The sequence below is a fragment of the Corapipo altera genome, unplaced genomic scaffold (genome assembly GCF_003945725.1).
Source record: "Corapipo altera isolate COAL_440 unplaced genomic scaffold, ASM394572v1 164, whole genome shotgun sequence".
NCBI classification, from domain to species: domain Eukaryota; kingdom Metazoa; phylum Chordata; class Aves; order Passeriformes; family Pipridae; genus Corapipo; species Corapipo altera.
The window spans coordinates 1257739-1273124 of record NW_020884969.1 but is presented as its reverse complement, the minus strand read 5'-3'; the positions used below and the strand labels follow the sequence as shown (position 1 = coordinate 1273124).

The window sequence follows — 15386 nt, the reverse complement described above, 5'->3', positions numbered from 1 at the left end:
AGACATTCCAAGTCAGAGGGAAGGGTGCTGCCCATGCAAGAGCAGCAGATGCTGCATTCCTGCAGCCCCAGTTCATGCAAAACAAAAACCAAAATACCTACAAGATGTTGAGGATTGATTTCTCCTCAGAGAAGGAGGAGAACAAACAGGCCTGTTACATTTTCCCCATCTACTGAAATTCAAATAGGTAAAAGAATATCTAATATTGAAGCAAATCTTGAGCTGCTACAGCATTTTCAACGTTCTCACATTACTGTAACAAAGACACACAGAAACAAGTTCCTCTTGTTTCATTAGTTTCTCATTAGTTTACTTATTCAGTAGTTTTATTTCAGACTTTACAGAGCTGGTGGCAGAGTCAGAATAACCCCCTTAAATGGAAGGAAGCATCAAGTGCAACAGTGCCATCCCAAAAATCGACACCACCACAGCAAAAAAAGACAAATTACCTCAAACTGATGCGCTCAAGTAACTCCAAAAACTTGTTCTAAGTTCCTCAGGACAATGAATGTAAGACACCAAGAGGTACAAGGTTTCTCCTTTACTCTGTTTTCCATAAAAAACCATAAATAATTTAGGAAAGAAACCCTGGCAGTTTTATATTCCATTTTTAAAACCTAAGGAAATTAGAAGACTATATGTGATATTTTCTACCTGTGTATTCTATTTGAGCATAAAATCACTGGTAATATGATGAGGCATTTATCCATCTCCTCAAGAAAGCATCAAACCATGTCCTGCCACACATGCTCAGCCCTGAACATTCAGATTATCTTATTTCAAATTAGCTTGAGGGACACATCAAAGCGAAGAGCATTAGAATTGTTCAGCACAAACAAAGTTATTCTGGTTATTACCAATCAATCACGTTGGATGGCAAGAAATACCCTCTTGTATCTTGTTCTGTTCTCATAATCATATTAGTCTGAGATCAAGATTTTGGTGTTTAATCTCGAATACCCTCAAAACAAGATTGGTGGGCATAAAACCAGTCTTATATACATATATATAAATTTTAAGTTCTGTTCTAAGAATTGATGTGAACTTATTTGACAGGGATGAGAGCTCCCTGAAGGTGCCACATACTCACTGACAGTGCCAGGTACTCACTGACACTCCAAACGCCTTCCAGCGCCGAGGTTTTAAAAGCTGTTCCTGAACTGCATCTATGCCCTTCCACAGAATCCAACAGCTCCAGCCACTGAAATAATCCTTCAGCCTGCAGCAGAATTATTCAACACCATTCTGACAGCCAAATCCCTTTTATAGTCTTACCTCAACAAGCCTTATTATTCTGGAGTTGGAAATTAAGATGAAATAACTTCACATAAACACTCACAGCTACAACATTCCCTCAGAATATTTCTTCCTTTGTCCTTGTGTACTTCTCCCACAGCTGATGGCCATGAGGTCAGTCCCCTATCTTTCTTGATTTGATATAATTAAATATACTTTAATGACTTTAGATCTTCTGTTAACATATTAGATCAACACAGAAAAGAAATATTTCAAACTTAAAGCTCAGCTTTCATTGCCTCTCTTCAGCTCATGCTCTCAGAGTAGCACAGGGTAATTTGTTGGGTGTAATTTCCTTATTTTCATACATTCAGAGTTTTGACTTGATTTCAAACAATTACTACAATCAAATCAAATCTTCTGCCCTTTTAAATTATTTTCACAAGAGATAAAGCTACACTGCAGCAAAGTTAAAAAAGCCATTGGGCTGAACTGGAAAGCACTGGGTCAAATCCTAATTCCACTGGAAGCCAAGTCCGGGAAAAGATTGACACTGAGCCAAATTCCAAGCGACTCTTCTTAAAGCAAATGGATTTGTCTGTGTTAGCTTGTAGGTTTAACAAGTCAAGGAAACAATTAACACATTGAAGCTTCTCCTTGAAGCTTCAATGACCTGCTACTGGAAGCTTCAGATACAGGTTGGCTTGAAAACCAAAACTGTTGACAGTTCTCTCAAAATTGCTATAGAGAGTTAAATAAAAGCTACATTGCACTCAAATACCAAACATGTTCATCCTAATGTCTTCAATATGCCACCAAGAGGGTTTTGGTTTTGTTTTGTGGTTGTGTTGGGGGTTTTTCAAGAAAACAACCCAAGTCTGGGAACTGGTCCCTACTGCTGATACCACTTAGAGGTGGGAAGGAACTACAGATGACTTTCTGTTTGGAGCACAGGTCCAATCCTCAGATAACTCCCAGTGAAAAGCCTTTGCCAAATCCAGAGGAGTTTTCCTGAAGGACAGGCTGCTTAGCAACTATCACCACCAACTTCCAAGTGCTGTCTGCAAGCAGGTCAACAATGCTAAGGGTGCACAGTCTATTAAAAGCTTTCAAATTAATGAAGATTTACGGCTGCAGGTACTTCACAAATGTTTTGGGTTTTAAGGAGAAAAAGTACCAGAGGTTAGCAATCAATAGAGCACAAGCTGAAGGTTTTACTTCAGATCACATGACACGTGAACCAAATTAATTTTTCATATGTTTGCTCTTCCTCTCAAATTAGCAGGTTATTAATGACTTGGTCAAACCAGCAACAAGATCAAAAATGCTTCTTTGATGTTCAGCCAAGGAATATGAGGGGGCCAATGATGATTCCTACTAATGAGGTGGCCACTCAGTTCTCATTTCAAGGGGATATGGCCCATGCTAAAAGAGTAGTTTTCATTTGCCACATAGGCACAGAGTTTATAAAAAAACAGATAATCCTAATTAGCCATGACTATGTTTGCCATAAAAAAGGTAGAATTAAATAGGTGTGACCCAGCTGGTGGGAAGGGAATTGGCTATAAAAGAAACTGTTAACACAAGTCTCACTGTTTATTTTCTTGAGCAATACAAAATGGGCTACAGGTCTTTTTTTTTAAGCACATTGACACAGGCAAGCAGAATTCAAAGTTCTGTTTACTTTTTGTCCACCACAAAAATTAAGGGAGGGTTTCTATCTTGCATTTTCGCTTTTACTCCAGGCAAAGCACATGAATTGTAGCAAACACACTTCCTCAAAAGCACAACTTGGAAGTGCAGCAACCCCCTTCTCTCCTGGTAGAACTCCCACTTCTCCATTTTACACAAGATAAGTATTTTATATGACAAGCATTCACCTCCTTGAGCAAATTAATTCCTCCCTTGTGCAACCAAAGCCTCTGGAGGTGCAGTAACAGAGCCCTGTCCTTGGGACATCAACTCCATGCTTTGTCTGTCCTGACTCCTCCTTGATTTAAGATCCTACCAGGACAAACAGATGACCTTCACACTTCTAACAAAATGATTTCTAGGTACTGCAGCAACTCAGAGCTATTTACTAAAATATATTTTATATCAGAAGGCATTTTTTAGTAAAATAGATGACTGGCAGCTGGATGCAGTCCGGCTTTAATGCACAAGGAATCATAGAATTATTTAGGTTGGAAAAGCCCTCTGAGCTCATCAAGTCCAACCATCCTCCAGTACTGCCAAGGCCACCACTGAGCCATGTCCCCAAGTGCCACATCCACAGGGCTTTTAAATCCCTCCAGGGATGGGGACTCCACCCCTGCCCTGGGCAGCTGTGCCAGGACTGGACAACCCTTCTAGTGAAGAAAATGTTCCCAATATTCAACCTAAACCTCCCCTGGCACAAGTTTATATACTCCATCACATAGGTTTAATACAAATTCCTACAAAATAAACTCTGATAACATACTGAAAAAGCAATGTTTTTAACATCATTTCTTTCACACATTTAAATTACTCCGTCCATTTTAAATGACGCTTATTTTCTCCCTCTCTTCTAACTTATTTAGGATGCTCAGTCACCCGATCAATAAAAACAAGAAATAGCTACTTGAGGGAGCTCTTCAGAAACAACTATAATTTTACAGAACAAGTGAAACAAGAATTGTACACAGAGATGCAAAAGAGCTGTGCAGGAAAATCTCAAGGCACTGTTTTTGCAAATATGAACTTCCTGTGAGCTGGTTTGTGCCCACAAAACACCAGTTTGGATATCCAGAGGGGCAAACTTCCCTTTCTTCTGGATGTCAGCTATCAGTCTTGGGAATATAAACACATTCCCTCCCCCCATGACTTCCTGGAACTGCATTATGAAATGCTGCATAAATGTGTCTGCTGGAAGACAACGCTGAAGGAACATCTAACCCAGAAATTTAATTCTCAGAGTTTTATGTGTTAGAATGAACCCTCACTCCTGCAGGAAGCCATTCCCCCTCAGTGTAAGGAGGTAACACAGTGTGTCCTCCCCACACATCCTAATCTGAATTGTTCCCATCCCAACCAGTCCAAGCCAGCAGGAATTAACACAATGCCAGGAAAGATACAGAGAAGCAAAGGCACGTGCAATGCAATCAGTTTGCACCCAACTTCAAAGACAATAATATTTCTTTCCTTAAAATTGCTTTGCTGTCAAATAGCAAGTGTACCACAGCCTGCAAATGGTTCACTGAGCTCAATATTCAATTTCTGGCTGAGTCCAACAGCTGATACTTCTCAGTAAAATGCACGAACAGCTGGGGACACACAGAAAACATGGACTAAGATGAGGCAGCTCTCCAAGTGGTTCTTGCCTAACATCAGGCAGGATCCTGGGGCATTTTCAAGAAAACGTGGGCATTTTTCCATGACTATATACACCAGTAATTGCCTCTTGCTGTTTTCTTGGGGCGTGGATTTCAGCAGATTAATTCCATATATAGCACCGCCTTCACAGATCTGCCTCGTTTTCTGATGATGCTCATTCTTTCCTGGGGTAGAATTGAAGTGTGCACTCCTGCATGCTCCTGCTACCATATTTTAAAACTCAAAATTTTCCTGGTTACTCCCACCAATCAGCTTCTCCAGTTCCATATACAATAACCCCTATATCATGTCAGCATTTCCTCTCTAGGCACCTTGACTCCCTGCACACTGCTTTGGAAGACATAAGAACTGACTCATTGTGCAAAAATTGTAAGATACTATAACACAGATAAATAGGATTATGATGTTTTCAACTTTTGCCAAACTTTCCTTTAACTGGGATTTTTGCCTGCCATTCCATATATATTACTTGTACAGTTCACTAAAATATGTGATATATATGCTTTGTCATGTCACAAAGAGATACTTTTAATTTATAATTAGTGTAAGTTTTTCACTTAATATACACTTTCCCCAACCAACACACTTCCTTATTTATAATTTTGGCAAAAGAAATCTATTTACACGCATGTTTTGCCACCTCATTATTCAGTCACTTCCACACTAAAATTAGCATTTTCCATTCTTATCAAGGGAGCACGAGGTCTGCAACGCTCCCCACAGCAAGACCTGGTAAGTCAGGACTTATTTTCAGCTTTTAGGCAGCTTTAAGGGAAGTCCTTGAGTCACGCTAAGGAGTCTCCCACACACCCCAGGCAGGTGAAAGGCGGCTTCACCTTGCTCTGTGCAGCCCCAACCTTGTGTAACTGCCCAGGCTGTGCCAAGCAGGAGCTTATCCTGCCTCTCCACATGCTCCTGCCTCCACATCACAAGATTCCAGGCTAGAGGGGAGCAGGGAGCTCGCATGGGTTTGCAAGGACACCCCGCTCTATTTGTTTTTAAATTTAAAATTCCATGTGTTTGTTACCATTCGTCCACTTCACACTTAACCCTTCAAAACAACTAAGGTTGCTTAGTCCTTGAGACTCCAATACTTGTTTTCTGGTAGCATTTTTTCAATATCTAAATCTTTGCCAGAATTGGTCCTAATCTTCATTTCTTCTTTGAAAGGATTAAAAGGTTCTTTGTAAGAAGAAAAAACTTCAGTCTGAAGACAAACTATGGAAAGTTTTAACACACTGGGCTGTTCATTTCAACCCAACCACTCCCTGAATTCCAGCACTCACCTGAAATCAGCAATTTATTATCTGCTTGAATCCTAGAATGGTTTGGGTGGGAGGGGTCCTTAAAGCTCATCCCATTCCACTATCCCAGGGAAGTGGAGACCTTCCACTATCCTAGGTTGCTCCAAGCCCCATCTGCCCACAACCTTCTCCAGAGCTGTCATTTGTCTTGGAAAGAAAATGGGAACTGGAATGGCAGAAGAATCTTATAAAAATATTCCTTTTAAAGTAAAATATACTTGGGCTTCATCCAGTTCCTCCTCAAAGCAGGAATCATCAAGCTCAGCTGCTGCGAGGCTACAAAAATCCTCAAGTCTAAGATAATAACACACCCCTTCTCCATTTCCAGAACTCCTTAAAAACAACCAAATTGAGTTTAAACATCACAACTTCACGAACAAAACCGTTGTCTGTGTGGGTATACAAAAGAAAACTGGTTTAAATCCAGAAACAGATACCTTAAAAGCAAATCTTTAAAAAATATCCTCATTTATTGAATTATCTACTACAAAGCAGTAATTATAAAGACATTACAATAGCTGAAAAGAAAAAAACCAGCCTGGTTTAACACACTTGTCAGCTTCATTTAGCTGCACTCACTCCTTGGAAGAGTTTTTACCCTGTGCCAGTCTTTGGAATCTCTGTTCTGCAAAACAAGAGGGAAAGCAGCTAGAAACCTCCAAGTGCAACAAAAGTACAGTGAAGTCAGCATTTGTTTCATTTTTAAGCATTTTCTCTTAATAAAAAGGCTCAGAGGTGGTTTGTTGGGCAGATTTAATGAATGCTTTGCTTTACAAATATCAAGGCTGATTCATAGGCCTGTGCCAGACTAATACACAACTGATCTCTGAGCTCATATCACTTACACATCAATTACAGTTATGCCTGCAAGATATAATAAAACTTCTTTGTCTGACCTGTCAAAAAAAAAAAATCAAGTCTTTTTATGAGGTTTTGTTTGGGAAATACAAAATTACAGCACAAGCAAATTGATAGTTAAAAAAAAAAAATGGTTGTAAAGGAACCTGGAGTAATTAGAGTCTGTTTGGAGATTTTCCAAAAAAATTAATTCCTATAAACATTCCAGTTGTTGCCCAGGACTTATCTATTCACTTCAATCAAAATGAGTTCACACCCTCTCCCAAGTCCCAGCCACTGAGCAATAATGCTGTGAGTAATCTTTGCAGCACAGAGTAAACCTTGAGTTGATAAAGGAACTTTAGCCTTGACCTTTGCAACAGGGAGAGCAGAGAACAGACAGCTCAGTAAGGGCAAACAAAAGAGGGGACAAGTCATGCTAATGATATTATCCATCCTGGAGGTTCACACATCCTCAAGAGGGGATATTTTCATTTACATCAAAGGTCATCTGGGGAAAATTGTGACAAAACTCGAAGCTCTGCCACAAATAATTTTGTGAAAGCAGCTAAAGAAAAGCCTGACCGTTTCCACACAGTGTAATTTTAATTTTCACTCAGCTCAACCAAACCCACCCCCCAATAGGCCAAGGTTAGTAGCAAAGCCTGGAGGTCATACACAGATTTAAAAATTGATCTTTTGTACGTGATCAGGTTACTGAAACCTGCACAAGCCCATCAAGGATTGCTCAATAAAATAACTGCTGCCTTGCTCTAGCTCAGGAAAGGTCATTTCTTGGTTAAGGAATAACAAGAGAATGCCATATGAAAAGGGACTTCTTTTTTAAGAGTGTTTTACAGCTACTTATTAACCCTCAAGTCTCTAGAGAAATGTGTAAATAACATATTCAGTTCATAGAGAAAATGAGGTCCATCAGTTACCACCTGGATTTTCAGAACATTCCTTAATTTCTAACGTTACTTCTGAAACAGTGGAGACACTTTTCTGAAGACCTGAAAACGTTTCAGTGGTAATTATATTGACACAATTTGCTACCTGCAGCAGTCAGGCCCCAAACACCCCAAGCTGGGGTATTTATTTATACCCACCCATCTCCCAGACTTGGTTTCTCCCAGAAAGGATAAAGTGAGGGGAAAAAAAAAAAGCGTATTTCCAAAAGTCATGGGTTGTTTTTCCAAATGTCACTCCCTGCCAGAGCATGGCTGAGTCATGACAACTGGGGATGTGACAGCACAGAGTTCTGTTTCTAAAATTCTTTTCCCAGTTCCCAAATTGACTTTGGCATCTTAATGAGAAACACAGGAAAGCTCTTAAGGTTTTCAAACCTGCCCTGCCTTGGGAGCACCTAAACAGTGTATTTACAGCATTATTTACTTTTCTTTTCCCTGTGAAGAGCACTCTGTGTTTGCCAGAACTCCTCCAGCTCACTTTGGACACTAGAAAAGCCTGAAATCAAAAGGAATGATTTTGTAACACAAGGAAAAGTAGCTGATGGATCTGGAAAAGGAAGCACAACCTAAAGGGTGAATTCACCACCAAAACTTAGAAAACCTTTAACTAAGTCTAACATTTTCCTTGAGCTGATATTTAAGACTTCTCTGATGGAGCTGCAGAAGCCAAGACAATTCAGCAGCAGCTTCCCAAGGGTATGACGTGCTGGATAGGACTCTGCTCCAAACCCAACCGTGTTTCTGAGATTATATTTTTGAGATATGTCATCTCACTGTTTGCAGGCAAACCTTTAGTGCAGTTCATGGGCCTCCACGTTTCCCTCTGCTATTAAATCACCCCATATAACTTTCCTATGCTTCCTGCCTAGATTAGCAATGGCTATTTGTGAGGATGCAAATGAAGTATTCTTTGCTCTCTCAGGCTGGATTCTCACACTGAGCTCACCACCTTGTCTGGGACCTCAACGCCACTGCCAACCCATCCCTCCCTTGCCAAGGGGCATGATTTGCATGATGTGTTTGCTCTATGAACATTTTTAAACACATGTTAGGGAGTATAAACCATGCATTTGACTGGTTGCCATGTTTTAGAGAAACTATGAGTAACATTTTTAATCCAGCTGTGGCCGACTCAGCTTCTGAGAATCTCAATTTCCTGCCATTTTTAGCTGTTTTAAAGGCTCAAATCAACGCAGGTTTTTGGCAGCTGAACAATACACGTGTTTCTGGAGGAGGTGGATACCGACACAAACAAAAACACCCCCCCCCACACACACAGCCTGTTTAATTTTAAGTAACTTATTAAAGCTCCAGTCCCACTGTCTGTAATAAATCTCTCAGCTAATGACAATAGAAAGTAAATATTTCACCTGATGATCTCTTTGCTTTTCCATTTACTACCATTTGAGCTTGAATTATGAGAGATCAGTTAATGAATACTTCTACTGACGACTGATGTACAGTTCAGCTTCACATGAAAATTTAAACAAAGCTCTTCTATGTGTTTAACTGGGGTTTTTTTCTCCTTTCTGTTACCCTTACTTTTTACTTTTACCCTTACCTCTTCCTTTTTTTCCCCGGAAAACAGATGATTGTAGATATCCAGTAACAGGTTTTGCCTTTTCCTGCACCCCTGTTATTCTGTTTCATGCACATGTTTTTTCATTTCCTCCCTTTGCATCAAGCAATAAATTAAACAGTCACAACCTTAACTCTATCAATTATGACATGACTTTTCAGTTTCACAGTAGTTTAATGGATTTGTTCTGACATGAACTGATCCCTACCCTTACTCACTCTTCCAAGGATTTTTGATGCATGGAATGCCCCACTGTCAAGAAACTCCTGGAGCTAAACCTCTCCAGCATGTTCCCATTCCCCTTCTTACACCATGACCCATTACGAGAAAATAACTGTGAAAATTAATTTCATCCCAAAATTACAAACTGGGGCCCGCTCAAATTATTTTGCAGATTTAAATTTCTCCTGTTTTTCCTAACAGCATTATGAGAAAAAAAGTTAAATAGTTCATGGACCCATTAACCACTAGAACATTGTTGAGAGAAGGAAGCAAATGCAGAAAGCACAAGGTTTTCAAAGCAACTTCCCAGCGTGACAAAATCAGTCTTATTTTATGGATGATGGCAATTACACTGCAGAAAGAATATATATTATTTTTTAAACTGAAAGCTTTCTATCAAGGCCTACATTTCCTAGTTGTTAGGCTCATATTTAATTTACAAAACCCGACCTTCCTAATTCAAAAAATCTTACCTGGCATCTCCTTTTGATAGGTTGGTGTTTACAGGATGAAGAATAACCTTGTTTGCATCCACATCCACCACACATTTTGTATGCAGATCAAGCTCTATAAAGAAATGAGAGAGTGTCAAGTGCTGCTCCTAAAGCACTGGGATTATATACACCATTACTTCCTCCAGACACCAAATTTATTCATGCAGTCTGACAGCCACCCATCAGCTAGAGAATAGAAACAGGACTATTGCCAAATTCCACTTCTAGGCATATTCTGATGGGATGGATCCTGTCCAGCTTTAAAGCAAGCACTCTTTTCAAAACAAGAAAGAGCACTTAGGTTTCACTGAAGGACAATCAGCATATACAAGGGTAGTATGAAATTTCTTCTGGGGGAAAAGAACCATTTAGGCATGGTACCACTTTGACAGCTCTTCTTATTGCTCCCTCAATGCCTCCCAGCTCGCAGGGGAAAGCTGCCCCTGCCATCTGCAGCACATTTTCCCCGGTCACTGTTGTGATACCGCGGCGTGTGGTGCCAGCTGTCAGTCCTGGGGCACCTGCTCCGAGAAATTCAAGTCCCATCAAAAATAATTTAGGTGTGAGCATGTAGAAAAAGGGCTTGTCCTTCCCCCCACGGGCTCCCAGTCAGCTGGAAAGCCCAGCTTTTCCAAAGGACGCTCAGCAATGGGATGTGGACGATGAGTAATAAGGATGTTTGGAGAGTATGAGAATTCTCGGCCGTAGAGGCAGGGAAAGCAAAATAAAAGGTTCAGATAACACTGACAACAGTCCAAAGTATCCACCCAGTGACAAATGCAGTTAGATATGAAATAAAGCACACGCCACTTGCCCACAGACACCCAGGACAGAGGGCCTGGACACCAAAAAGTCAAGCCTTATGACAAAGACCCTGGAAAGTGCATCCAAGTGCTGATTCCAATGAACACACAACGACACTGCTCACACCCTGCCAGGATGACGAGGGGCTACGCTGAACAACCTCCACACAGGGTTCAACACCTCAGCTGAATCACCAAAATGAGCTCGTGTCTAATCATGTTAATTATAATCCTCATCCTCCTTCATCTCTGCTCTTTCCTCCTCTGTGTCACCTGTACTTGCTCTTTCACCTCACAGCACCTTATAAACTCAGACTGAAAATCTCCCAGGCAAAGACTGCAGATCTTCATTATTGCACAGCACCTTTTTTGCTCCTGCTAAATAACATAATCAGAGGGAGTTTCTTCCATGGCAATTTTTTGAAAGAAATGTTACAGCTTTTTGCTGCTTGACACTCAACAAAGAAAGCCAAAGCTCGAGATTACTGGTCGTAGCAGGCGGTCACATGGAACTGAAATCCTTCTGAGCAAAATTGCTCCTCTGTTATTATCCTGTGCTTTTGCAGAAGGAAGAGCCAGACAAGTTCCAGAAGGCAGTGTTTATTTTAATTTCTCTCCACACCCTGAAAGCCAATTTACCCATCATTAATATGCAATACATGCTTGCTTAGATGAAACCATACTCCTCGTACGTCCCATATCCGACAAGGCACTTTATCTCGGGCTGGCTGGTTAGTGATTAACATTCTGTGTTGCACTGACCTGCTTTTCCCAGCTACTGAGGGAGGTTTTTACCTGCCTCATGCAAAGCATAAGGTCTGCACACGCTGCCTGTAAGCAGCATGGTCTCTGTCACGTTTTTAATCCATCTCCTGAGAAGCCCATGGTAGGTTTTGCATCCATGACTGCCCAGTGAACTCACGATCTTACTTACCTGTATTCTTTGGGAAATACCCTTAAGGAAGCACACAGGCAGGGTATGAGACTTCCTTCAAGTCAAATGTCCTCACAGGAAAAGAAGGAAAGATTCAAAGCCAATTTGTCTTGTGCAACACACCTTGTCTGTTTATCACCCTCACACAGGTAACGTTCAAATCCCTCACCTTGGTGTGACAGACAGCACAGCTTGGGAAGATGGGGTGAGCCAAACTAACAGCTATTGCCAAACACAGAGGTCTCAGCCCTTCCTTCCTGTGCCTGTTGCTCAGCAGACTCCTCTGCAAGTCACTTCAAATTGCTTCAACAGCAGAAAACTACCCAACATGAAAATGGATGTATTCAGACCCCGTGGAAAGCTCCATCAGCCCAGTGACAGCTCAGAAGGACAAAGGCCACGCAAACAGTGGGTAAACATGTACAGAAGGAAGAGACCTTGTCCCAGCAGAGTTGAACTGTTCCATCAGTTCATGGTGCCACATGAAATAAACCCCTAAGAAACAGTTATATTGAGCCTCTAAGCTGGGTTGTGCATCCAGACAGCCTTAAGGCTGCTTATCCCAGTTACCCTGGCCAAAGGCTCACATGGCAACTCTCCTTTTAGCCGAGGAAACAGTTTAAATCCTGATTTAATAGCACATCACACACTTTCTACAAATTCTGGCTCTATTACAAACCATGTTCTTTGACAGATTTCTGATTTCTTTAATGCTTCCAGTAAATTGAGAGATGAATCTTACATTAGCCACTGCTGAAACTTATATCATCGTAATTTCCACCTCATTAAGTTTTTAATATCACTTAAGCAGGTTGGCCTTATAGTCAAATTATCTGCCTGCTCTTTTGGATATGATCACACAAGGACTCCACCCTTACTTTTACTAGTTTCAGTGTCTCCCAGGTAAGCTGTGTTCCTGCTGCTCCTGAACAACAAGGAAAATCAGGATGCACCAAGATAAGATGATAACCATGCACATCCAAAAAAACCAATTAATTCATCCTGTAGTAAGGACTCACTTGTTGAAGCATGGTATTATTATTTTTTCCACCTATAATACAGGTGTTTTTTCAGGCAGCACAAAATTTAGGAGAAGTTAAAAGATGACAGAAGTGGCTCACTGTCAAACTTTGGACATTTATCCCAAATCCTGTCTCTCAAACAAAAATAAAATCTCCCCCATTATTATTGCTAACCTGTTCCTACCTTCAGTCATTACCGAGCAAACACAATCAACTCCTCATTTGCTTCAGCAAATCAAGCAACTAATCAGCTAATTGCTCTTTGAAGAATTAAATCTCCAGCTCTCAACATCAAGAAACATTTATTGCAGGGAATGAAAGTCTCTCTTTCACAGCTTTGGAGTAAGAGAGCTGTGACATCCATAATAAAAGGGTAACACGTATCATTTACATTTCACAGCCATGGAAGTGTTAAGCAAAGCTGGGCTGAGTGCAGGAATAATTGTTAAGTCCTGTGTGTCCAAGCTACTCACAGAGAGTCTCTTGGATGAAATTTTATTTTACTTGTAAAACTGGAAGGTGGGGGTTGAAGGAAGCCACTCTCCCTTGATTTTTCAACTCCTCACAAGACTTTTCTAGGATGATAAAAACTGGGATTCGGGCAATGTAGATCTCAGCTGAAACCACCCTTGTGTAAATCCAAAATTACTATTATGCCTTTGGATAAAAGCCTTGTGGGTGTTGCAAAAATAATTCATTCTACCCATATGACTCTGGGCTTTTTCACTGGCCTAAGAAATTCGGTGTGTTTCAAACAGGGTGGAAAAGTCAGCAAGCAAGAGAGCTGGAAAAGCAAAGCCAGGAGCAACCTAACACCACATGGAATGGATTCAGCAGGCACTGGTCCATTCCCACAACAGGTAGGAGTTTAAATTCCCTCTGTAATAGCAGTCACGAGGCTGGTAATCATAAACTCACCCCAGCAGATTTTCCACAACAGGGTTAGGAAACACCAGCAAAGGTGCAACTTTAAAATGAACCAAGCAGGTTTGGGGCAGGGACAAGGAGGGGATGTGAATCCTGGGGGAAGGGAAGAGAAGTGTTTTGGAAAATGTCAGATGTTTTCACCTCTGGGAAATCTCCATCTTTGCTTATGGATCAGGCAGGGAACTGTTTTCAAAGATGAGCTGCCCAGGCTGGATAATGTTATACACAACTCACTCCAGTAAGACACGGATCAAACTCGGCTGCATCACAAAAAAACCACCTGAACCGCCACCTTTTTCAGCCACTACCCTAAAAACCCATCCCATTTTAAGGTTACTGTATTTCAGAACCAAACAAAATGATCCTAACAGACAGCTTTTACAGGGCAGCATGAAATAATCTCAAAATGAAAGATGACACAGTAAATAAGTCAGTTGCAATGGTTTAAACTGGGGTTTGGAACTAAAAGCTTTTAGTACCACAGCCAGGAAAGATGAAAAGTCTGTTACAACTTATGTGACCTTCCATATTTTCCTCTTTATATACCCATTTTTTCACATTTTATATGATGATGGCAGCCTTCCAGAGCCTAAAGGGGTTTCAAGAGAGATGGAGAGGGATTTGGACAAGGGATGGAGGGACAGGACACAGGGAATGGCTTCCCACTGCCAGAGGACAGGGAGAGATGGGATATTGGGAAGGAATTCTTGGCTAGGAGGGTGGGGAGGCCCTGGCACAGGTTGCCCAGAGAAGCTGCAGCTGCCCCATCCCTGGAAGTGTCCAAGGCCAGGTTGGATGGGGCTTGGAGCAACCTGGGCTAGAGGAAGGTGTTCCTGCCCATGGCAGGGAGTGGAACAAGATGACCTTTAAGGTCCCTTCCCACCCAAACCATTCTGGGATTCTATGAAATAAGGGAAAGCACTTCACAATTAATCAAGAGCTTTTATTGCCTTATGAATTTTCCCATTAGATCTCAATTTAACAAGCTGGTTTATGAAGGTTGACAGTTTTTCAGCCCTTTCAAATACCATTTGATCCTAAGGCCCAATGAAACAAAGATCTGAACCTGGTGTTAACAACACAGGTCAAATAAAAGTTGTGACAGATTCCCCCTGGTTCCACTACGAGTTTTAGGGCAGCACTGACACCTCAGGACCCCTTGGAGATGGACATCCAGCTCTGTAGAGTCACTGGGAACCAGCACAACAGCTCTTGTCGAGTTTCACAAAAGCTAGAGAAGCCAACTGAAGTATAAAAAATAAAATGTGAAAGGTTTAAAGTGCATGTACTAAGCTCATAAGCCAAAATTGGCCCCAGATACAAAAGCTCAGAATAATCTCCTGTAAAGACAGACGATAGAAATTTTATATTTTAAATTGCCAGTAGATTTTCAGGAGATTAACATTCCCTTGAAGGTTAGAACTGGAATGTTGTGGCCTGAGCCTTCAAGTTGCACTGAATAAGAAATTACAGTTGGTTCCTTGTACTTTTCTCGGTCTCCAAAAGCAAATGGCAATAACGCTAAGATGTTTAAATAGTAATCTAAAAATATTTGAAAGTTTGTTTATCACACAAATTAAATAAATGTCAACTAAAAAAAAAGAGAAGCTGTTGTTTGGGGGTTTTTTTTCTTTTTTTTTTTTTTTTTTGGGTTTGGGGTTTTTTTTTTTTTTTTTTTTTTTTTTTTGGTTCGGGTTTGGGTT

At 40.9% G+C, this 15386-nt stretch overlaps 1 protein-coding gene across 3 annotated transcripts in view; it reads right to left on the bottom strand.

The window, feature by feature from the left end:
- Positions 1-15386, bottom strand: part of KIF13B (kinesin family member 13B) — a 127891-nt gene that overhangs the window by 107162 nt on the left and 5343 nt on the right. For all 3 annotated transcript variants that reach the window (XM_027665071.1, XM_027665073.1, XM_027665074.1), the window contains exon 2: positions 9977-10070. In XM_027665071.1, coding sequence (XP_027520872.1) covers positions 9977-10070 — 94 coding nt within the window. The remainder of the gene's footprint in view (positions 1-9976; positions 10071-15386) is intronic.